The 24,784-nt window shown below is 42.3% G+C and overlaps 1 protein-coding gene across 7 annotated transcripts in view; it reads right to left on the minus strand.

The window, feature by feature from the left end:
• Nucleotides 1-1,593: 1,593 nt before the first annotated feature.
• Nucleotides 1,594-24,784, minus strand: part of RPRD2 (regulation of nuclear pre-mRNA domain containing 2) — a 67,701-nt gene continuing 44,510 nt past the window's right edge. For 2 of the 7 annotated variants that reach the window (XM_054712041.1, XM_054712040.1), the window contains 5 exons: nt 17,766-18,048; nt 15,459-15,719; nt 13,721-13,921; nt 7,801-8,223; nt 6,731-6,898 (listed from right to left, as the gene is read on the minus strand). In XM_054712041.1, coding sequence (XP_054568016.1) covers nt 6,810-6,898; nt 7,801-8,223; nt 13,721-13,921; nt 15,459-15,719; nt 17,766-18,048 — 1,257 coding nt within the window. In that variant the 3' untranslated portion in view covers nt 6,731-6,809. Of the gene's footprint in view, nt 8,224-13,720; nt 13,922-15,458; nt 15,720-17,765; nt 18,049-24,784 lie in introns of all 7 variants that reach the window. The other 5 variants (XM_008155825.3, XM_054712039.1, XM_008155824.3 and 2 more) reach the window with 3 other exon arrangements.

Raw genomic sequence — 24,784 nt, forward strand, 5'->3', positions numbered from 1 at the left:
GGCACATACCTAGGCTGTGGGTTTGATCCCTGGTCGGGGCGGGTATGAGAGGCAACCAATCTGTTTCTCTCTCACATCAATGTTTCTCTCTCTCTCCCTCAAATCAATAAACATATCCTTCGGTGAGGTTTAAAAAACACATAAGGAGAAACATAAGGAAGTAATGAGAAAAATAAGGAAGTGAAGTTGCTGGAACATTGAATTTGCCATGAACCCCAACAGGTCCAGGGTGGACTGGTTTAGCCAACACCCCTCTGAGTCAAACACAAAAAACAGTGGCCTGTACTTGTGTTCTCTGTTGGCACTGCTCATAGCCCTGCCTCCCACATTTGTATTCTCAACTTTTGACTCTTGCCACAGTGAGCACAAAGGGAAAGGAGAAAATAAAGGAACCGCAAGGTAACTGCAGTGTCCGTTTTTACATAGATCTCAGCCTTCGTATCCTTCCTCTCAAACGCAGAACTAAACGTCAGAGGTTCCTCCCGTTCTCCCCCAGCAGTCAGAATTGGGTGGTTTTACATTGCACTCGACTTGCTCTTTTAACTTGACGCAGGCAGTTTTTACTTCTACATGGGGGGAGAACAGGATGTTTACTTAGGAGCCATGTCTCACTCATGTCCCTTTAACAGCTTTGTCTAGGCAGCCTCAGTGAGTTATTACTCAGCAATTGTGAGCAGCAGCTGACCGGACTTGTCTATACAGTTACTCATAAACAAGTATGAGAAACACCCCAGTACCCTAAATCCATTCGGATGGTGTTTGTGTTACTGTATCTACGTACGTGCGGGAGTAACTCATCCCTCCTGTACCAGACTCGCCTAAAAACAATTTGGGGGAAGGACCCATTTCCAACATGCCCAGAAAGGCCGATGAGAGTCTAAAAGCTACTGCTTCCTTGAGGGTGGAGACAAGAATCAGGAGGGCAAGTCAAGGTCCGGAGGGGACAAGGAAGAAAGGGTGAGCCAGACCCCAGCGGCAGTCAGTTCAGCGGTACACCCTACCTGCTGGGTGTGCTCCCAGGCCGCTGCTATTTCTGCATTTCTGGTGACGTAGCTTCACATAACCAGGGCTGCTATTTAGAGCTTCTATCCTGCCAGTGACCCAGACCTGATCGAGATGCCTGCCGTGACTCTCTCTACCCCTGAGAGCCCACATTCCATTCTTTAAGCCTCTGTGGGTTATGGAAAAGGGATGGGGCAAGAGAGAAGGGTTGTGTGGTTTCTGTATGACAGATTGCCAATATGCAGCAGAAAAGGGTAGATGTGGGCACAGAAGTGGCCAGAGGACCCCTGTCACCTCCCCAAATTCTAAGCTTGCTTTAAAAATGCTTCTTTGCTCACAATTGTACTTGTTGGAGACATACACAAATAATTAGCCATACAATATAGCCCACTTCACCACCAGCCACTCCCTGAACATCTTTGATCTCATCCCACCCAAAATCCCTTTCCAAAACTGAATTATACAAAGGATCAAACAAAACCCACACGGCCATGAATTCCTTAGAGATTCCGATTGCCTCAGAGACACCAAGTGCAGGAGTCACACGGGACAGCTGGACAAGATCAATGTGAGAGGGGAAGAGCCACCACACCACAAAGAAACGATACTTTATTAAACTGGAAAACAAAAACATAATATCAGAGACAGACAGACTTAAAAAAAGAAAGGAATGGCTGGAAGAGGAAGGTGCACATGGTCACAAGGAGGGACGAGATGGGTGGTCGGCGGCATCTGTGCGCGCCTCCGTAGTGTGCAGGCACACCCACCATCCCCTTCCCACACACTCTCAGACCAAAGCCAATCCAATCAGATCTTCAGAGGTGTATCCAGGCTTTTCTTTTTGCATTCCGTAGTTGGGTTCACCTTCAGCCCTGGGCAGTCATGTAGGGTCTTTGCTGGAGAAAATGTAGATATTCCAAGGAAGGCCTTCGCCACAAAGCAGCAATTTCAGCTCCTGGAGTAGTTTCCTACTCTTTGCACTCACCAGAGAAGCCAGGGGCCCTTGGTTAAAGCCCCAAATCTCAAAGAAAAATGTCAAACCTTGAGAACTAGTTATTTTATTAAGTGATAATACACATTTCAAAAGGATTTCAATGTTGTTGCCTCTAAAGCATGTACTTGTTTTGTTTTCCACACTGAACACGTGAGAATATCAATAGAACATATCTAATTTTAATTTTAACAGGCACCCCCGCCCATTGAAAAAAAAGGGGAGGGGAGGAAAAAGGGAGAAAAAGCAGTAATTTACAGCGGCTTCAAAACAATGAATAGCTGAAGCTTAATTCTGCATGAACCAGTAATTTCAGGAAATAGTGAATAGTCTGCAGTTAGGAAGTTTAGCATATTCACATTATCTAGCTAGGTTTGCTGTACCATGTATATCACACACATTGTATCCCTGGGATTGGAAAGGATAAAAGTCCTCCTCTCTGATCATTTCACCCTCCCTGGAATCAAACCAAATTCGACTTACTCTCCACATTTGGGGGGCAGAAGCAGGAGAGCTTCCCTCTAAGCTCACTGAGGAGTAAACTTACAAACTACGTAAGGACTCTCATTTCTGACGCGGAATCAGAGTTTTCGGTGGTACCAGTGTAGTTACAACCCCCACTAATTCTCTGTCTGTGATTTTACAGTGAGCACCAAGGACCTTAGTTACAACTTCGCATATTCTGCTTTCATGTGAATCATGTCCTTTCCAAGACACACTATGTTATGCTTTCTTTAAAAAATATCTTGTTTATTTTTTTAAACTCAGGTTGAGATACAAAAGTCAGAGCATGGGCACGGAGTTTTAAATCACAGACACAGAAAGAATAAAACCCCTTTGTTTCATGTTATGAATACCAGAATTGTCTTTTGTTTCACTATATCACATATGTACATTGTCGTCTTCATTTACTGCTATAGACAGAGTTCCTTAAAGTGAACAGCTCAAAGTCACACAAATCCTCACTTCCATCCTGAAACAAGTGCTTGGAGGATTTTGTGGCTTAAAAAACAAAACAGCCCACAAAAGAAAGCCAGCCCTTAAAAGTCCATCTTTAAAACTGTACAAGGTCTTCCTTTCATGTATTAGCCATCATACTTTTAAGGACAATTACTCTGCCCCAACATTCAGGAAGCCACTTTCCTGACATCCCCGTATTTTCTTATAAAACCAAATGGTCAGAGAGCCTTTTCAAGTAAACACTACTTTTAGCTTAAACAAGAGCAGCAGAAAGAATTCACATTCTTTTGTTCTAGAATGAAAACATCCCCCTTAATTTCTGCAAAAAAAAAAAAAAAAAAAAATTCTATTTCATTTGAGTCAAAATAGAACTCCCCCCTCCCCACCCTCACTGTCCTACGTATACATGTTCCTAAACAAATGTCTGAGGACTCAATGTAACTATACTGTTTCTTTGCTTTGCTACACTATATACCCCATCCCACATACAAGGTCATGGTATCATGCATTTTTTGTGTGGGAGAGCCACAGGGCATAGAGGCTTGAGAGGGTCAAAGAAAGAAAGAACAGTTAGTTGGCCCAGGACCAGAAATGCATTAGGGAGATGAATGACTTGCAGCATCCTAACCACAGTACACATAGCGAGCCCAAATAAATAACATGGAATAACTTACAGAGAACTCCCAAACTATGACACACACCTGGTTTAAGCTGTTCTTTATCTGAAAAGCAAGTTTATTTTGAGACAAAGCATCACCTTCTGTCACTACATTGTCCTCTCCCACCTTTAGTATTTCACTGCAGGAATCCAAAGCAATCCCCACACTTCCTGTGGTTCTATACTAACCTGGAAGAAAATAGGAAACTCACTAGGATTCTCTAAAACACTCAACTCATATTGTTGTACTCATCTAGCTGGAGTTTACCCGTGTGTGTGTGTGTACCTTAGGATAAGACACTAAATAACAAACAGTAACGCAACATTTGCTTTTCAATGTCCCTAACATATAAAGATATAAACACTCAAAGTGCGGTGATTGTCCTTTCCCCAGTACTCTCTGTAGAAACACAAATAAGAAGCCTTTCAGTTCAGGGAGAAGAGAACTTTCTATGTGAAATGACTAAGAGCAGAGACATCCTTTATTTCCTACTGGGAGTGGGAAGTGAGGATAAGGCTTGAGCCTTGGTATGTGATGGGCAGCTACTGTGGAGTGGGGTAAATTTAGATTTCTCATGTTCTCCAGTTTCCTCTATAAAAATATGTCTAGTAATACTCGCTTGTTACTAGGACACATTTGAAGAGGTGTAATAGAAAGAAAGATGCTATTGAACCTTCTTTGACATAAACACCAAGAATGGGGTGAATACGGGAGCACGGCAAGGGGAAAGGAAAGATAAAGACAACGAATTCCCTTTCCCTGGTAGTTAACCTTTGCTGAAATACGCCAACAAATACCACCTACGTCAGGGAGGCGCCATGGGAAAAATGTCTACTTCTACATTAAAACACAGAGACAACAGTACAGTTCCACCTTTGTAACAACTGTCAACTGAGCGACCTTCTGGCCGCACCAGAAGCGAAAGCCAAGAGAGGGAAGCAGGCAGAGCTGGTGTAAGAGGAGTGAAACCATCTCAAAAAACATTTCCCATTCTCTCCCGTTTATGAAGGATGGGCAGGTCACAGCACACATTAGAGAGTCCCTTTCTCTCACTCTCTATTGTAATGACTCCGTATTTTAACCTTAAAATATATTCAGCCTGCTCTCTTCCATTCCAAAAATAAAGAGGAAAAATGTTGACTAGGACAGAATGAGTATCTCCTCAAAGTTACGGCCTGATGGTGCTTTGGAAGAAGAGGCTGCCTTTTGTGTTGTTGTTAAATTCAGATTTGAGGAGAAAGGTAAAGAGCTCAACTTCCACATGCCTTTCGAAACAAACAAAACAGAACAGCGTGACAGCTCCGAGGTCTCCCTCATTTCCTCCCTTGCAACATCTCCCGGCTGTCAGCAGGGCAGACACAGGGAAGGGAGCCAAGCTGGTGACAGCAGTTAAGGTAGCTGGAGAGAGAAGGGGGCAGGAACCCTTCCAGTGACTACTGGTAAGCCAAACCCAAAATAACATCCCAACATGGCACATTATCATCTGTACTGGTGGAAGTTTTATTTCAAACGCAGTAATACTCTTCAATAGATGGGGATATAAGATTTGTTTTCCTCCCCGTCCCTCAAACTCCCAGCCCAAGGAAGTGGCTTTGGTTGTGTTTCTTTGCCTGCTCCCCTCCGCCCCCCTAAATACAAACAACTTGGGGAAGGCAGGTAAGTGCAGTGGGCAGGAGGACTGGATGGGATAGTGAAATGTAAGCATATATGTACGACTTTTTACTTTGGAAGGGAGACCCTTGGTCATAGAAAAATAAATCAAAGGAGGGAAAACAAACAACAAACCAAACTCCTACTTCCAATGCTCTCTAGACTGTTCCAAATGCCTTTCCCTTGGTCGCCATCAGTACCTGGGAGGGAAGAATGGGCGTTTTGGTGCAAAGAACGGAGGGCCCCTAACAAAAGGCGGCCTGGGTCTCTTTAAACTGTGGAACGGGTCTCTGCCGAGAAAAGGCTCCCTAGGCCGGAAGTCTGGCCGGGGATTCCGCAAAACCATCCCGCTCCGGCTGATGATGTCTCTGTGCGAGGGGCCTAAGGGGAGGCCGCCGCTGCTGCCGCCTCCCCCGCCTCCTCCGCGGGCTGGGCCCCGCTGCTCCAGAGAAGGGGAGGGCAGGCTCAGGCTCTCACGTACACGGCTAAGGCCAGGGCCGTTGAGGTCCCGTTGGGCGGGGCCCCCATGGTCCCTGGGTCCTGGGAGCACCCCAAAATGATCAGCCAAGGTCCCTTGAAGGAGAGAACTATGGTCCTTGGGAAATACTGCCACTGCTCCTGCCACTCCGTGCTCTGCCAGTGGTGGGGCTGGGAAGGGTACAACCCCAGAGTGGTCACCAGGGGGAGGAGGGGGGGGAGTGGAAAAGGGGACACCACTCCCACCACTGCTGCTATGCTCCCCAGGGGCTGGAGGGGGTGGGGTGGGGAAAGGAACTCCGCTGTGCTCTCCAGGAGGGGGGGGCGGGGCAGCATGGGCCAAGGCGGCCTCCTTGGTGAAGGGGTTCGAAAGATCCACAGAGGGTAGATGAGTGGGTGCATCTCGAGAGAAGACACCGCCACGATCCTTAGGAGGGGCGGGTGGGGCAGATGACGGCCCCACGGGCTCTCTTTGGAAGGGTGTCCCGTGTTCCAAGGGGGATGGGGGAAGATGATGCTCAAATGTTGAGTTGAAACTGTTGGAACGAAAGCTGCCGACACTTTCCTGAAACTGGGGTGCCCGTTCCTTGTATGGTGCTGCTTTAAAGCCAGTGAGGCCTCCGCTGCCCCCACCCCCAAGGGATGCCAACTCAGAGGCACTTGAGGGGCCATTGTCAAAAGAGCTGCCCGAGGTGCTCAGATCAAACCAACCCACCCGTGAAGCCTCACGCCCATGTCCTCTATTTCCCTTCCCAGGAACTCGGACGGACTCTACGGTCTGTATGGGCTCCCCGGACATCCTCCTGTTGGATGCGTTATGGTAACCCAAGGTTTCTATCGGGGCCCCCTTTTCTTCAGTGCTGTCAGGCAAGTCTAGGCAGGAGGAGGAGACGCGGGTTTCTATGCGGTGGTAGTGCTCTTCTCGCTGCTGCTGCTCAGTGGCGGCCAAGCTGGGCTGGGAGAGGTTTGAGAGACTGACACCATCGCTTGAAGTGCCCTTGCCGGGGGCCTGGACAAAATGCTTATCATCGGAGGGCTTTCGTGAGGCGTTTTTAAGCATGTTCTTAAACTCAATCGTCGACGTGGTGGAAATGGTGGAGGCCAGGACTTTCTCCACGCCTGATGCGGGTGGATGGCCCGTGGGAGCAGCAAGGGTATTCTGCGGAGAGAAAAGGGAACGCTGTGGGACTGGGTGAGGAGAGTCTGGGTACTGCTTCTGTGGCAAACTGAGGTGCCCAGTGGTAGATTGAGACAGGCTATTGTGGTTGGAGTCAGGGGTGAAAAATGAATCATTCTTACTCGGTGACGGTGACCGGTTAGACCCAGGTTCATTCCCTCTTACGCTGAAGGCACCAAACAGCCCAGGGGAAGGTGAGAGAAGGTCACAGTTCTCACTAGAGTCCAGGAGGGCCCTTACAGATGGAGGGAAGGCAGACTTTACCCCAAATTCTTGGGCCCTGTGGCTGTAACTGGACAGGATTGGCTGGTAGTCCGTGGTCTCAGAAAGCTTGCTGGATTTCAGGATAGACTTGGCTGGTTTCTTCTCTAGGTTCATCATGGCAGAGGGTGGAGGCCCTGAATACTCAAAATCTCGGTAATCCTCATCTTCCTGGAAAGAAGTATCTGGATAGAACTTCTCCTGTGAAGAGTCCATCAGGGAAGATGGTCTCTCCATTCCGTCAGAAGGCTGCTTATAGGGTGATTCACTGGCCAGGCCAAAGGGTCGAAATGTAGGTACAGAATTGGAGAGCTCCCTGGGGTAGCCTTCCTCTCGCCCGGGGGGTGGTGATCTTGTGCTGCTGGGTGTGGACGAACCAGGGCTAATGATCTTGGAAAGCAGGGACATGGTGTCCACACTGCTGGACGTGGGCTTGTCCATCATCTCGTCCTGGGTGGGTGTCCCGCTGCGTTCATCCCGCACAGGGGTTCCATCAATGTTGTCGACTGAAGTGCTAGTGGGGCCACGCTGGAAGTCTGAGGGATGGCTTTCTGCTGGGGCACTGGACCCCAAACTGCTCAGGATTGGGATGTTTAAGTTTAAGCCACTGAAACCAGGATTACCTTTTAAGAAGTTATGGATCTTCATTTCCAGGCTTGGGGAGGTGGACTCGGACTCCAGCTTTGGCTTGGAGATCTCTGAAGATTGGCACATGGCAACTTCAGGAGGTGGGGCAGCAGGGCTATTATTGTGGGTGCCTGTGAACCCCAGAGAGGTGGACGGCAGCTTGAATGTAGTGCTTGGAAGCCCTGGGCTTTGCCCAATTGAGGCCTTGCTGACTGAAGTTGAAGAGACTTCAGATGTCGATGAATTAGGAGAATAGTTGAAGCTTTTGGGAATAAAGGATTGGGTATTGGAGGGTAGATTTCTTCCTTTTATGTTAGAGACTGTAGTGGTGTTGGCAGGGGAAGCTGAAGTGCTCTGGGATGCAGCTTCACTGGCTGGAGCTGGGTTCCCAGTAACACTCTGAAGTAAAGATGACAGGCCTGTAGAAGCAGAGATTAGAGGAGTTAAAAAGAACAACTCCCTACCTTACAATAAAAACAATTTAGGCTAATCGGGTATTCTCATTCATTCCAGTGGGAACCAGATAGACATTAAAATGTGAGGCCAAAGGAAATCCGGACCAAACAAGCATTGCTGCTAAATGTCACAGAAAACACTGGACTTATCTGCCAATATAAAGAGAGAAAATCACCGAAATGTTTCTAGTACAGTCATGAAACAAGTCCAACATGGCACAATAAAAGGCAACAGGAAGGGGTAGATTTTCGTGTCAGAATCATTCATAGTTAAAACAAGACAAAGCAGGAAAAGAAAGGAAGCAAAATCATTCTTAAAATAACACTTTAAGCCAGTATTTCTTTCTTTTTCTTTTTTTGTTAATCCTCACCCGAGGATATTTTTCCAATTGATTTTTAGAGAGTGATTGGGAAGGAAGGAGGGGGAGACTGAGTGGGAGAGGAGGAGGAGGGAGCGAGGGAGGGAGGGAGCGAGAGAGAAACAACAATGTGAGAGAGACAAATTGACTGCCTCCCGCACACATCCAGACTGGGGCCTGGGGATCGAACCTGCAACCCAGGTGTGTGCACTTGATCAGAATCAAACCCATGACTCTTCCGTGCTTGGGCCGACACTCTAACCAATGAGAAACACTGACCAGGGCAAGTCAGTATTTCTTAATGTTTGATCTGTGGAACTGTTTCTCTAAATAGATATATATATATATATTTTAAATTTATTTTTATTGTTGACACTATTATAGATGTCCCCATTGCCCCCTCCTTTGCCCACCTCCACCCAGCCTGTGCCCCTTCCCTCTGGCCATCACTATCTAAATAGATATTCTGCCTTCGTTTCCAACCTCCATGATTATCTCTAGTAAGTTAATGCACATTGTTATTCTCGAGAGAATAACAATGCAAATTGCAGAAATATATTTGAACCAGGGCGCTTTTTAAGAGAAGCATCTTTTGCTATCATTTTTGGGAAACAATGCTCTAAGCCAGCGGTTGCCAACCTTTCGGACCTCATGGACCACCAGTGGTCTGCAGATCACCAGTTGGCGACCACTGCTCTAAGCTATCGTTTTTGGTTGTAAAATGTAGCAATAATAAACATATAAACATACACTACAAACACAAAGTTAGATCATCAAAGGCTCTGATCCTTTTACAAGAAAACACGAAACACCCCCCACCACCACCTTATATCGGGGAAAACTCAAGGATTACTGTTGATAGTGGTAAGATTCAACCCTACTTAATGATAGACAAAAACTTCTCAGAAGCCATGAAATAGAATTTTTTGGGCAAAGGCTGAAGTCCATCAAAGCAAACTGCTCCTGTAGAAATTTTTTTAGAAAAACATGACAAAAAGAAGATAACAGGTCCTATACATTAAAATCCTATTTTAGAAAATGTCCCCACTTTCTAGTCATAAATGAAAACTTGTATATACTCCACCCAAACTTATAGCTTTTAGTTATACACTAAAATGGCTTCTTCATAATGACATGGTGAAAGAAAATACTTCATAAAATACTTCAATTAATGTTTCTTCAAAATTTTAATTTTAATCCATATTTGCTAAGAGATTTAAGGTCTGAAGATTTTTTTAAAAAATTAATCCTCACCTGACAACATTTTCAAAATTCTTTTTAAAAAAATAATTCTTTATTGTTGAAAGTATTACATATGCCTCCTTATTTTCCCCATTGACCCCCGTATCCCTCCCCCCCATTGATTTTTTTAGAGAGAGTGGGAGGGAAGAAGGTAGGGGGAGAGAGAGAGTGAGAGAAACATCGATGTGAGAGACACACACCGACTGGTTGTCTCCCCTACATACCCTGACTGGGGCTAGGATTCGAACCTGAAAAATACCCTTGGGTGAGGATTAACAAAATACAAATAAAACCACCACAAAAAAACAAGAAATAAAAAAAGAAAGATACTATTCAGATTACTGGCAATAGGTGAAACAGTTTTGTACCACTAAATATTACTTTTCTTCAATCTTTTTTTGTTAATACTCACCTGAGGATATTTTTTCCATTGCTTTTCAGAAGTGGAAGGAGGGAATGGGGGAGAGAGAGAGAAATATTGATGTGAAAGATACACATCGATTGGCTGCCGCCTCCCGAGTGTGCCCTGATCTGAGGCAGGGAACGAATGGACAACCCAGTACGTGCCCTTGACCAAAATCGAACTCACCACCCTTGGGTGTGCAATCTGATGCTCTAACCACTGAGCAACATCGGCCAGGGCACTTTTCTTCCATCTTAACAAGCCATACTCTACAGCAAGCATGTCAAACTTGCAGCCCACCAGCTGCAAGTTTGACATGCTTGCTCTACAGCCCTTTGCCCACTTAAATCATTCTTTTGTGTTGAAAATCTGCCAATAAGGGCTATGAGTGACATAATCAGAGCAAAGTTCTAAGAGATTTTCTTTATAGTCTTTGAAGAAACACATCTATTTAAGTTGCTGGGCACAGTTGTCTTAAGTTAAGGAGAATTCCACTTTCTCTAAAGAAATGAAAGGTGATGAACTGCCCTGTTATTCCACAAATGTTATTTTCTGGGATTTCCACTTCTCATTTTGTCAGAACACACCTATATCTGCTCAAATTTTGCCTGATAAGAAAGCCCACATAATCCTGTTGCAACAATTTCCGGGAGCAGGGTGTGTGTGTGAGTGTGTGCCCAAAGCTATTCTTGTTCCTCTTGCATTTGCCCGTACAGCCATGTGGACTCCGCATGCAATGGACTGATGGACTGCAGAAGGAAACACAACTAAGCTAACTGATGCTGGACTAGACTCGGCTCTAACATGGAAAGGAAACTCTGGACACTGGCTCGGATTTTTGCTCTGCTGAACCCCCAGTTACACGTCTTCTATGACGGGACTAAGGAAATGGGACCCTGAAATTCAAGGAATTAATTCCATGCAAATAAAAAAATTCACTCCTTCTCCCATGCGAGTCTTAGAAAATTCTTTTTTTCAGGGTATCATGAGACTTTACTTCCACAATCAACAGTTGGAGACGAGGACCTCACCCCTCTGGTAAAAGACAGCAAACCACGATGGGACAGACGGGGAGATCGAAGACCAGGACAACACAGCATCCCTCCCTTGCCATTGCCATTGCCCTTTCTCAGAAAGCTGGTTTGCAGCCTCTGGACCTCGGAGGGTGAAACAGCAGGAGAAGAACCTGGCCTAGATCATGGCTGCAGAGCTAAATTACATTCCTCAACCTCCTTTGCAGTGAGACCTGGCTGTAAAACTGAATGTGAGGCACGGGATGAGGGTGGAGCTCCCCACCTGCAGGCCTGGCTCATACACCTCCCCTGCATAGCTCCCCCTGCTCGGTCCCTGGCTGTCTGGCTGAAATGGAGCCCATTCCCAGGGCAGCCACATACTGGAGAAAAGTCACAAGATGCAAAGAACCTGGGTCTCTGAATCATTGTCTGGAAGGGAGGCATCAAGATGTGCTCCCAGCCCTAGCCGGTTTGGCTCAGTGGATAGAGCATTGGTCTGTGAACTGAAAGGTCCCAGGTTCAATTCCGGTCAAGGGCACATGCCTGGGTTGTGGGCTCGATCCCCAGTGGGGGACTTGCAGGAGGCAGCCGATCCACCATGATTCTCTATCGTCATGGATGTTTCTCTCTCTCACTCCCTCTTCCTTCCTCTCTGAAATCAATAAAAATATATTAAAAAAAAAATGATGTGCTCCCAGACTGAGAACAGCTGCGTCAGGTGTGTGTAATGTTAGCAAGATATAAACTTGTATTGTGGTAAGCCACTGAGACTGGGGAACCATCTGCTACTTTGGCCAACTAACAAGAACTGTTAATTTGGTACACTGCTGTAATAAAAACTTGGAAGTATTAAAAAAAAAGAAAAGCTTCTTCTTTAAGATACATCTATCCAAGAAGCTAAAAAAAAAGCTAAAACAAGTGAGTTCAAAATTTTTACTATAATTATAGGCTAGAAGGGAGAATCATAAACATGATGCTAATCTCTAAAACTATCTCTGAAATTAGTAGTATAAGATGTGCTGTAGTATTATCGTTAATTCTTTATTGCTGTCTATGAATTGGGGATATGAGTTATCATTTAGTACTATTTAGTTCAGCCCTGGCTGGTATGGCTCAGTTGGTTAGAACACTGTCCCTTAGACCAAACGGTGGCAGGTTTGGTTCCCCATCAACCGGGCACATACCCAGGCTGCAGGTTTGATCCTCATTCAGGGCACACGTGGAAGGCATCTGATTGACGTTTTTCTCTCACATCGATGTTTCTGTCTCTCTTCCTCTCTCCCTCCCTCCCTCTCAACCTACCTCTCTAAAAATCAATTTAAAAAATTGTATTTAGTTCAATGTACTAAAATTCTCCTATATCTTAAGACAAAGTTCACTATAATATAGTGCTTGGCTGATCCACTTACAGAACAGTTAGGAAATAAAATTGATACCTGTAATGTTCTCTATTCATATAAAGCAGTTTCTCAACCTCAGTCCTACTGGCATTTGGGGCTGATAATTCTTTATTGCTGGGGCTGTCCTGTGCACTGTAGAATGTTCAGCTGCTACTCTGGCCTTTATGCATTAGATGCAGCAGCATCTCTACCCACCCGTTATAACAAACAACGCCTTTAGGGCACTGGCAAATATCCCCTGCAGCTTCCTGGTTGAGATCTAGTGATACAGAGTAAATCACTATAAAGATACTGTTCTGCTATTTGTAATTAATACATAACTATACTGAGATACTTGTGTTGGTAGCTGGAGGGTCTGGGAATAGAGAGCAGGGAAGTTTATGAAAAAAAAAAAAAATGTTAGAAGTGAACAGTTTTAGGCCCAACACAGATAATTAGCAAAGTTGAAGAGAGGTTCAAATAAGGTAGAGATTATATGTAAGCAAAAACAAAAAGATTCACTACATATCTATAAATAGAGGCCTCTATAAAACATTAGGACATAAATGAGACAATCATATCTCATAAGATATTTGATAGCAGATTGACCTTTCTTACTGTCTTCAGCTTCAGTTAACATTAAAATATGTAAACCTCAACATATACTAACCTGTACTGAGAGCTGGGATAAATGCAGCCCCTAGGGTGTCATGGTGTAGGTGAAAGAATGGACTCCAGTCAAGAAATATGGCTTTTAGTCTTGGCTCATCATTGAATAGGTAGATGTGTGACCTTAAGCAGATCACATCACCTCACTGAGCCTTAATTTCCTCACCTGAAAAGGAGGGGATTAGACTAGATGATATTTAAAGTCTCTCTCATCTTTGATACTTTATATTACTACAAATGCCAGCTCACAGATGCTAAATATAAAGAGAATAATTAATCAACTATATTATATATTTCATGGCTTTGGATTTTTTTTCTTTTTTCTCAGAAATGGAACCTAGGCTTAAGCCAGAGACAAGCACAGACAGTTCAAGTCCCTCTGGCATGTCAGTTTACCTTGCAGGGCAGGGGCTGACTGGGTCTGGGTTTTGGAAAGAGCAGACAGAATGCTCTCTGGGGTGATCTCCACTTTCGAGAGGATATTTGCCAGAGGGTTGTGAGATGTTGTCGTGGCAGGTGCAGGTGTTTTCAGGCCACTGGAGAGGTTGCCAGGACTTGTAGGAGTTCCTGGAGAAGGTCTTGATGCAGGACTGACCCCTGGTGGCAGAAAGATTAACTCAAGCAAATGCAACTCAAAATGACTTTTAAATCCATAATACTTTCCACCCAAAATTTTTCTATGACTGATTCACAAATGGTCCATATCATGGCTTGTACCCCCCACCCCCAAATCTGAAAATTAGATGAAGATTTGCTTCCACCTAGTTGGAGCACCCCTAAAATAAACAAATATTAAGTTTTTCTCATATGTAATTCCCTTAGTTTTGAGAGCTCCAACAGAAAGAGACTAAGGAACCTATTTCTTTTTTCTCTATGAAATGAAACCTATACCTCAGAGTACTGTAGGTGCCCCCAAAATATTGCTGACTGATTATGATCAGAGCCACTGCAATTGTATAACTCAGCCACAGCATAATTTTATGTGATTAATAAGATTTTGCTTTTGAAATGATCTATAAAATGAGATTATATAAGCAACCTCCTTTATACTTTTATATTTTAAAACAATAGATTGATTTTTAACATAGGGAAAAAGTATATAAATATAATTTTTGATTTTTTTTAATGATCAAAAATATGAACAGGTATTTCACACAAAACATTATAAGCAAATGAAAAATATTTAAACCACATCTTTAATCAAAAGGATGCAAATGAAAACAAACAACTTTTAAAGATTGAATTTAATAAAGATTAAAACAAAACAAAATAGTTTTGGAGAAGCTGCGGCACAACGGGGACTTTTATATAGTACCTGGAACATAAATAGTACATTTTTGGAGATCATTGTAATTATAACATGAAAAGACTTAAAAAATCTAAGTGCTGATTTTTTGGAGAATCTATCTTTTAGAAATCATATATTTAAGTACTTTGAAGAAATGAAATAATTGGGATTTTCTTCAAAATAATCAGGATTGGGTAGGCCATGTGTTTATATAGTTGAAGATGAGTGATGAGTATGTGGAGGTGCTCTACAGACTCATTAAAATTTCCATTTAAAAAAAAAAGTCCTATATATGCATCAACCCTTATAGGAAGGGTTGTGCATAAAATTTGGGCATCATGGTTGTTTGTGAAAAATTGGAGACATACTGGATGTCTAAAATTAAAAGGCTTAAATAAATAATAAAAAACTATATAGCTAAAATTAGCTGGTTTCAAAACAGTATATGCAATATGCTTCAATTATTAAAAGAACAATTATTACAAATATTTAATCTCCCAAAACATTCAGATACACACATACTTGGTAAGGTTATATATAAAAGTGATTTTCTTTGGGGTAGAATTATATTTATTTTTTGTGGGAGCGCAATGACCACCAGGGGGCAGCTCCTGCATTGAGCGTCTGCCCCTCGGTAGTCAGTGTGCGTCATAGTGACCGGTCAACCAGTTGTTCTGGTTATTCGGTTGTAACGGTCGCTTAGGCTTTTATACATAGATAGGTAGATACTACTTTTAGGTAAATTTTAAAAATTACTTTTAATTTTAAAAATTCAACAAAAAACAGACTGATGGTTCAATTAGAACGATGAGTCAGCCTTTTATCCTCTTTACTGGGCTTGCTTACCTGTATTTTTCATGACTGATGTTAGGCTACTAAGGATGGAACTGATCTTTGCCAGATCCACATTAGCCAGGTTCGGCAAAGCCAATGCTGGAGAAGGGGCAAGAAGAGAAGTGTTCACAGGCTTTGGTAGAGGCGAGGTTGCTGTCATGGTCACAGGCACTGGGGTACATGAAGAGGCCTTGGAGATACTTTCTGCTGGCTTTGTAGGTACAGAAGTGGACACAGCCGACTTCTCCACAGGTTTTTCCTTCCTGTCCTCTACTATTTAAACAAAGAAAACAAGTATTAGTGCATCTTATTACTATCCAGACTCTACTTCCAGTAGGAAACAGCATGTCCTACTAGTTCCTGATTTGGGAGTAAAAAGCACTATGCTTTATAGAAAACCACTCACTTCATGATTTCTTTAAAAGCCCCACTCTTTATAATCTATGATCCTTCCTGACTTCAACACCTGCTTAAAAAGAATTCCCCAAATTCATACTTTATCTTTTTTCTAAAAAATATATTTTTATTGATTTCAGAGAGGAAGGGAGAAAGAGAGAGAGAAACACAATGATGAGAGAGAATCATTGATTGGCTGCCTCCTACAGGCCCCTACTGGGGATTGAGCCCGCAACCTGGGCATGTGCCCTTGGCCAGAATCGAACCCAAGACCTTTCAGTCCACAGGCTGACGCTCTATCCATGGAGCCAAACCAGCTGGGGCTACTTTATCTTATTTTTAATGATTTATTTGCATCTTCTTAGCATCTGTATATTAAATTTGTACATTTCTAGAAGCATGTTATTATTGGGTACACTTTCGTGTTCTGTCTTTCAGTAATGATATTTATGCCATAAATTGTCCTATCTTTTTTGTTAACCTGAGAGCTTTCTAAAGAAATAGACTTTACCGTATTTTTGTGTGGGTTCCTGATATTGGCCTATTAGGGGATGCAATTAGGCACTAATTTGAAACTGCAATTTTAACTCTTGATACTTTTAATAACTAAAAGGCTACGCACTGTATGGATAGCACATTAAATTCAACACAAATCAAAAACTCTCCAATAATTATAAAAGCTGGGGATGTCAGAAAAACAATTCACCAATGCAGGCTAGCTTTTTTTTTAAAGTGTTTTTTTGTATTGATTTTAGAGAGACAGGAAGGAAGGGGGGGGGGGAGAAAGAGACAGAGAGGGGGAAAAGGGAGAGAGGGAGAGAAGGAAAGAGGGAGAGAAATGTCACTGTGAACATCCTCCTGGGGATCAAGCCTGCATTCCTGGCATGTGCCCTGACAGGAAATCAAACTGGCGACCTTCCGGTACATGGAATGACACTCAACCTACTGAGTCACACTGGCCAGAGCTATCCAGATTCATTTTGAAAGTGTGGTAAACAAACTGTTGCTTTGGAATCTTGAAGGTTAAGAGTGACAGAGAATATGCCGAAACCGGTTTGGCTCAGTGGATAGAGCGTCGGCCTGCGGACTCAAGGGTCCCGGGTTCGATTCCGGTCAGGGGCATGTACCTTGGTTGCGGGCACATCCCCAGTAGGGGGTGTGCAAGAGGCAGCTGATCGATGTTTCTCTCTCATCGATGTTTCTCTCTCTATCCCTCTCTCTTCCTCTCTGTGGAAAATCAATAAAATATATTTAAAAAAAAAAAAAAAAAGTGAGAGAATAAGGAATTTCAATATAAGTGCTCCTCCCTCTAGAGCAGTACTGTTCAATAAAAATATAATTCAAGCTACATATATGTTTAAATTTTCTAGTGGCCACACTAAGGTAAAATTAATTTTAATAATGTTTTATTTATTTCAATATATTAATGTGTACCTTTTATACTTAGAGCACATCTCAAGCTCGATAAGCCACATTTCAAATGCTCAACAGTCACATGTAGCTAGTGGCTACCATATTGAACAACAGAAATCCTGAGCAATGATTCTTCACCCATGTGGCTTACCAAATCCTGAACCATTGCTATGGAGACAATAATGTTTGCTACCTTGGTATTCTACCTTGTAAGAATTGAACTATCTTTAAAAATATATATAAATTATTGATTTTTAGAGTGAGAAAGAGAGAGAGAGATAGAGAGACCAATTTGTTGTTCCACTTATGTATGCATTCATTGATTGATTCTTGTATGTGCCTTAACTGGGGGATCAAACCTGCAACCTTGGTGTACTGGAATGATGCTCTAACCAACTGAGCTTCCCTGCCAGAGGTAAACTATCTTTTAACATCTGCCTATGATAGATTTATTGGTGGGAAAGTAAAACAGATAAGGAACAAGTTGCCTACTAATCAATAAGGACATACCAATAATTTTTGACCCATCATCTTCTACATCTGAGAGTTCCATGTCTTCCACATCACGATTATCTGTTGCAGGCTCAGGTGTGGCAGATTTCTCACTCTCCACAGCTGGTGACTGGGATTCCTCACCTCCCATTCCTTGAAAAGGAGACTCAGAACCAGTCGGGGAGGGAGCATCCATACTTGGGGAAGGAACTGGTGATTCTTCTGGATCAGGAAGGGTTGATTTCAATTGATCCAGCTTTTTCTTTAAATTGTTCACTCGATTAGCAAAGGTTTTGTATGCCTAAAAGAGAAAAAGATTAAGTTTCAAGTGTATAATTCCATAATACATCATCTTTATATTGCACTGTGTGCCCATCACACAAAGTCAAGTCTCCTTCAGTCACCATATATTTGACCCCCTTTGTCCTCTTCAACCCTCCTCTCCCCTACATCCCTTTTCCCTCTGTTAACTACCATACTGTTGTCTGATGTACCACTATTGATGTTAACTTTGATCACCTGGCTTAAATCTTAATGATCTGATTATCTTTTTTTCTTTTTTAAAAATATATTTTATTGATTTTTTACAGAGAGGAAGAGAGAGGGATAGAGAGTTAGAAACACTGATGAGAGAGAAACATCGATCAGCTGCCTCTTGCACACCCGATTGTGCGAATTTTGTGTACCAGGCCTCTAGTATAGAAATAAATACAGATGCAAATGTGTGTGTATATAGGTTATGTGTTTGTGCACACACACGCACACACATACACACACGTGGGCAAAGTAAGTTAAATTAGCAACCATCATCACCTAAAAGATAAATAATAAGTAAGGATACAAAATAACAATAACAATAATAAGACAAATATAAATAAACAATACAAAAATTAATAAATAATACAAGAATAAACCGTGTTTTGCATACTCACACTGGAAACTTACTTTTGCCCACCCCATCTATTTCCTATCACACTGATAAAGTCTGGCAGCAGTGCTGTCCCAATGGTAATGAGCGGACCTAATACACAAATCTTGGTTTCTAAATGTGATTTTTCACTATAAGAAACCAGGCTCTGTGGAGAAATGACTGATTTTGGGGGGATGGAGGAGAGATGGGGGCACAAGAAAGTGCAAGATGAGCCTGAACAAAAAATAAAGAAATGTTCAAAAAATGTAGGGATATGTCAAAAGAACAAATAAAGCAGCTTGAAGGAGCTCCTACAGGCCAAATCTGGGACACGTTGAGCATCAAGGTAAGTAATGGTAGTAATGAGTTAGCATAACAAATATATAGAACTCTATGAGTCCATACTATATAAATAAATTGAAAGTTGGATATGAAACAATATATTTACATAGTTTCAAAAACACTTAATTACTATGCCAGTTTCCTAGGGTTGTTGTAATAAAATACCACTAATTAGGTGGCTTAATATAGCAAATTTATTGTCTCATAATTCTGGAGGCTAGAAGTCCAAAATCAAGAGGTCAGCAAGGCTATGTTTCCTCAGAGCCTGGGCAGAATCCTTCCTTATCTTTTTTTTTTTTAATTTAAAAAAATATGTTTTATTGATTTCGGAGAGGAAGGGAGAGGGAGAGAGAAATAGAAACATCAGTGATGAGAGAGAATCATTCATTGGCTGCCTCCTGCATGCCCCCCACTGGGGGTCAAGCCCACAACCTGGGCACGTGCCCTTGACCAGAATCAAATCCGGGACCCTTCAGTCCGGTGACTGTATCCACTGAGCCAAACCAGCTAGGGCCTTCCTTGTCTTTTCCTAGCTTCTGGTGGTTGCCATTAACCCTTGGCATTTCTTGGCTTGTAGCTGCATCACTATAATATCTGTTTCAGTTGTCACATGATGTTCTCCCTGTGTGTCTGTATCCAAATTTCCCTCTTTTTATTAGAATGCCAGTTATACTGGAATAAGGCCCACCCTAATGACCTCATCTTAACTTGATTACATCTTCAAAGACCCTATTTCCATGTAAGGTCACATTCACATGTACTAGGGGTTAGGGTGTCAACATATCTTTTTGGGGTACAATTCAACCCATAGCAATTACCAAGGTAGAACTTTTCAATGGACAAGCCTAGAAGATGTCACATTAATAAAAGATATCAAGTGGAATATTATAGGTAGTAAAATCAAACTTGTGTGCTATTTGAAATAATAAAAAGAGAAACAAACAAATCACTTCTGTGATATTGCTTATAAAGATGTATAATCTCAATCTGATCACAAAGAAACATCACATAAATCCAAGTTGGGACACTGTACAAAATATGTGACTTATAATCTTCAAACATATTTAGATCATGAAAGTCAAGGAAAAGACTGGGGAACCATTCCAGATCAAAGGAAAATAAAGACAAATGCAATAAATGCAAATTGTGATTCTAGACAAGATCATTTGCTTTAAAAACTGGTAAATTTGTATAAGGCCTGAGGATTACATAATAATAGTGTGTCAGTGTATCAATTAATTTCCTGATTAAATAGCTATATGTTATGCTTATGAAGAAGAATATAATTGGGAGGAAATACACATGAAAATATAGGGTATCCCCCAAAATATTTATAAACACACTTTGAATAATTATAAAGGCAGTGTTTATTAAAATACATTTTGTTTTCATTTAACAGCTATCAGCTGTTAAAAGTGTGTATACATTTTTTTGGGACACCCTGTATGTGAGGGATGGGGTATTAGCAACTTATTTTCAAACTAGAGGCCTGGTGCACAAATTTGTGCACGGGTTGGGTCCCTTGGCCTGGCCAGTGATCGGGGCCATCTCGCCCAGTCCCAATCGGGGCGGCCAGCTGGGGGGCGGGGACCGTGGGAGGTTGGCTGTGGGAGCGCACTGACCACCAGGGGGCAGCTCCTGCATTGAGCATCCCCTGATGGTCAGTGCGCATCATAGCGACCAGTCGACCAGTTGCAACGGTCACTTAGGCTTTTATATATACATATATAGACTAGAGGCCCGATGCACGAAATTCGTGCAAGGGCCTTGGCTCGTGGCCGGGAGCCTCTGCCGCCTCTGTCGCGGCCCCCGCCCGCTGTCGCTTTGTCCAGAAAAAAGGACGTCCAGTCTAATTAGCATATTATGCTTTTATTATTATAGATGATTCAGGAAAACAAAGTCTTCATGTATTTAAGATATTTAAGTTTGAAGATTGTTCCCCCCAAAAAAGTAAGACCAAAAAATATGAACAGCAAAGATGAAGAAAATAGATAAGCAAACTTTTACCAGAAAATTGAATTCTTTCTAAAAAGGAACCAAATAGCAATTCTTAAACTGAAAACTAAACCAACCAAAATTAATAGATAGGCTTAACAATAGATAAGGGTTAGCAGAAGAGATAATTAATGAATTAGAAGACCAGTTCATAGAAAATATTCTGAAGGAAGCACTGAGATAAAAAAGGACAGAAAATACAGAAAGCAAGTAAAGAAATTTGGAACACAGCAATGAGATTATATATACGTGTGTGTGTGTGTGTGTGTGTGTGTGTGTGTGTGTGTGTATTCATAGAGTTCCAGGAGGAAAGGAAAATGAAATAGAAACAATTCATGAAGAGGTAACAGCCAAGAATTCCTAAAATTTATGAAAATCATTAAGCTATTTGTTAAGGGTTGCATTGTGTTCCCCCAAAGTCTTATATGTTGAAGTCCTAACTCTGTACCTCAGAAAGTGGCCTTATTTGGAGAACGAAGTTTTACAGAGGCAATCAAGTTGAAATGAGGTCATCAGGATGGGCCCTAATCCAGTATGACTGACATCCTTACACAAAGGGAAAATTGGGACCCAGATCACACAGAGGAAAGACAACATGAAGAAACACAGGGAGCAAATAGCCATCTTCAAGGCAAAGAGAAGCCAGGAACAGAACCTCCCCTTACAGCCCCACAATCAACCCTGCTGACACCTTGATTTTAGATTTCTAGTGTCCAGAAGTATGAGACAATAACTTATTGTTTAAGCCACCCAGTCTGCAATACTGTTATAACAGTCCTAATAAACTAATATACCATCAATTTAAATAGTTCTTCAAAAATACAAACATGAAGACCCCAGCTATCATACCCAGACACATTATATAACTACTAAAAAGCAGAGACAGAAAATAACATCTTTCTCCCTCTAAGATTCTTTTATTCTCCATTCTGCTATATTGATTCTGAAATGCAAACGTGATCACATCAATAGCAAATTGAAGTCCTTTTTTGGTACTTAACTTTGTACTGCCTTACTAAATAAATCAGAGCTTTTAACAAAATATCTGCCTCTGCCTCTGCCTCTATTGTTCTCTTTAATGTTCTCACAGAATGACATTGGCATTGTAATACCCTGTCTTCCAAGAGGAATGAACAACACTCCCCATTAAAAAGAGCTTCATCTAGCAGTTTAACTCTAGTGATAGCTGCAAGAACAAATACAGAGCCTCTCAGCCACAAACCAAATCAATCTACTTCCAAAGTCAGGTCCCTCCCCAAAATAGTCATTCAAAAAATATACTCCTTATGGAGATGTATTGCTGCAGAGTATTTTATTATATGATTCTCATAGTAAATTCTGGGAAGCAGAAATGTTTACCCATTTATTTTATGGATGAGGAAATTGATAGGGAGGTTAAATTTCAGTAACTAATAATTAGTGGATGTTAGAATTTTTTGAAAAGTTCTTATGTCTACAGCCTGGTGGGGTGATTTTTGTTCATTTGGGAGTGAATTTTTTTTCTGTAGGAAATACGGAACACTGATAAAAAGTATAAAATAGTGTGTGTGGGGGGTAGAGGGGGATGGAGAGAAGAACCATTTCATGAGTTCCCAAAAGTGATAGGTTTGGTAAAATTTTATTACAATCTATTTCCTATGATCATTTCCTCCTTTAAAAAAAGTTCTGAAAAACTACAATATAGTGAAATAAAAAAATTGATATACCTACTACCCAAAATATTTTGAAGTTAATATTTCCTAATATTTACTTCAGATCTCCTTTTAAAGTTACAGAAATGTTATAGATAAAACTCTCGTGCTTTTTCTTTATACCGTGTATTTGACTTATCATTTCATACTCTGCTCTTTACATCAGTGTTTCACCACAAAATTAACCCTATCATTACAATACGAGAGGCCCGGTGCTCGGTGCTCGGGATTCATGCACTGATGGGGGGCATGGCCTGTGGGGATTGGCCGCTGTGGGAGCACCGCTCATTCGGGTCTGCAGAGCGGCTGTGGACCCACCTATGAGCGGCTGCTCCCTGGTCCGGCACCTTCCGAGGAGCCAGAGCACTCGCCTCTCCAGGGGACCCGGTCAGGGTCGGGCCCAGGGACAATAGCGCTGAGAGGTGGAGGAGTAGGCCTCAGTCCCGCGGCAGCCACTAACCTGCCTCCCATCCTCTGGGGTCAGCTCTGCGAGCACAGCAGCAACACTGCGCGGCCTGCAGGCATCCAGAGGAGGTGGCAGGGAGCGAGGAGCAGGAGCCTGGGGGGCGAGGAAGCGCGATCGCAGCCCAGGTTCCTGCCTGTCAGCCCAGGGTTCACAGTGGGAGCACACTGACCACCAGTGGGGCAGCTCCTGCATTGAGCGTCTGCCCGCTGGTGGTCAGAGTGCATCTTAGAGACTGGTTGATAGCTGGGCTTTTATTATACAGAATATTATGAACTTAAAGTAAAATCTCCACCTGGTGTTTCTCAGTGGTTGAGCACTGACCCATGAACCAAGAGGTCCCTGGTTCAATTCCTGGTTAGGGCACATGCTCAGGTTGCAGGCTCAATCCCCAGCAGGGGGCATGCAGGAGGCAGTCAATTAATGATTCTCTTTCATCACTGATGTTTCTAACTCTCCCTCTCCCTTTCTCTATAAAATCAATAAAAACAGTAAAAAAAAAAAAAGTTAAATCTCATAACTGCCTCCTACTGCTTTTAGAACTTTGTTCCTAACTACCTCTCTGGTTTTATTACTTCCTCATACAAACCCAGCTATCAGAAACTGCTCTCAGGTCTACCAGTTTTGCCATGTTCTCTTATGTTCCCACACTTTTGAAAATGCTCATCAGAGATTATGAGCTTTCATTTATCTAATGACTGCAATTTCAGAGTTCAGCTCCTTTGGAAAAAATTTTCTCCATCTCTTCCACCTCCAGTCCCAAATTAGATAAAAGTACCAATTCAATCTATTCTCACAGTACCTTCTACTATAGCACTTATCACACAAAATTGCAATGATGTGTTTTATTGTATTTTCTCCATCAGATCAAAAGAATTCTGTGAGAACAATGTCTCTTTTCTCTGTATTACACAATACTTGGCACAGAATAAGTGCTCAATAAATGCTTGCTTAATAGACCTCATCAAGCCATTTTTTGAATAGCCTCCAAAGCAGACTAAATGATTTTATATGATTCTATAAATAAGGGGCTAGGGATATAGGTCACTATTCAAAAATTATAAAATATTTTTGGGTCAAAATGATGAACTGACCATTCCCATTCATGGTTTCTCCCTCCTGAGACTCCTATAAAATGAAAAATAAAGGAATACAAAGGTATAAACCAACAACAAGAAATACACCTGAGAAAAAGATTTCTACAGATTTTCAGATGACAGCATGTGAATAGAAGAGTGAGAAGTGATGATGAGGCAGGGTGGAGAAAAATGAGTTTAGGAGTATACAGAAAGGGAGCTACACCTGGGAAAGGAGCAAATCTGTCTTGCAGAATCCCTGAGAAACTTTGATCCAGAAAATGATGAGTATAAAAGGGTGGAGGAGTTAAGTAGTGGGGTTGAAAATAGGACAATTCATTAAAAGTGTGAATGCCAAACACTCATACCACCTCCTCTGCAGCCTTCACACTTGGTAGTAGCCAAGGCACTATGTCCCGGGCACAAAATATGCTTTCTTCTCTAAAGAGTTAAAATGTCCTGGCAAAAAGACTCCAGCCTTCTCACATTTAGAGCTCCTCCTGCCCAGACTAACAGCCAGCTCCTCACCTACACAGATTTTAATGGTTAAACCCAAGAAG

Source organism: Eptesicus fuscus, chromosome 22 (genome assembly GCF_027574615.1).
Source record: "Eptesicus fuscus isolate TK198812 chromosome 22, DD_ASM_mEF_20220401, whole genome shotgun sequence".
Lineage (NCBI taxonomy): Eukaryota > Metazoa > Chordata > Mammalia > Chiroptera > Vespertilionidae > Eptesicus > Eptesicus fuscus.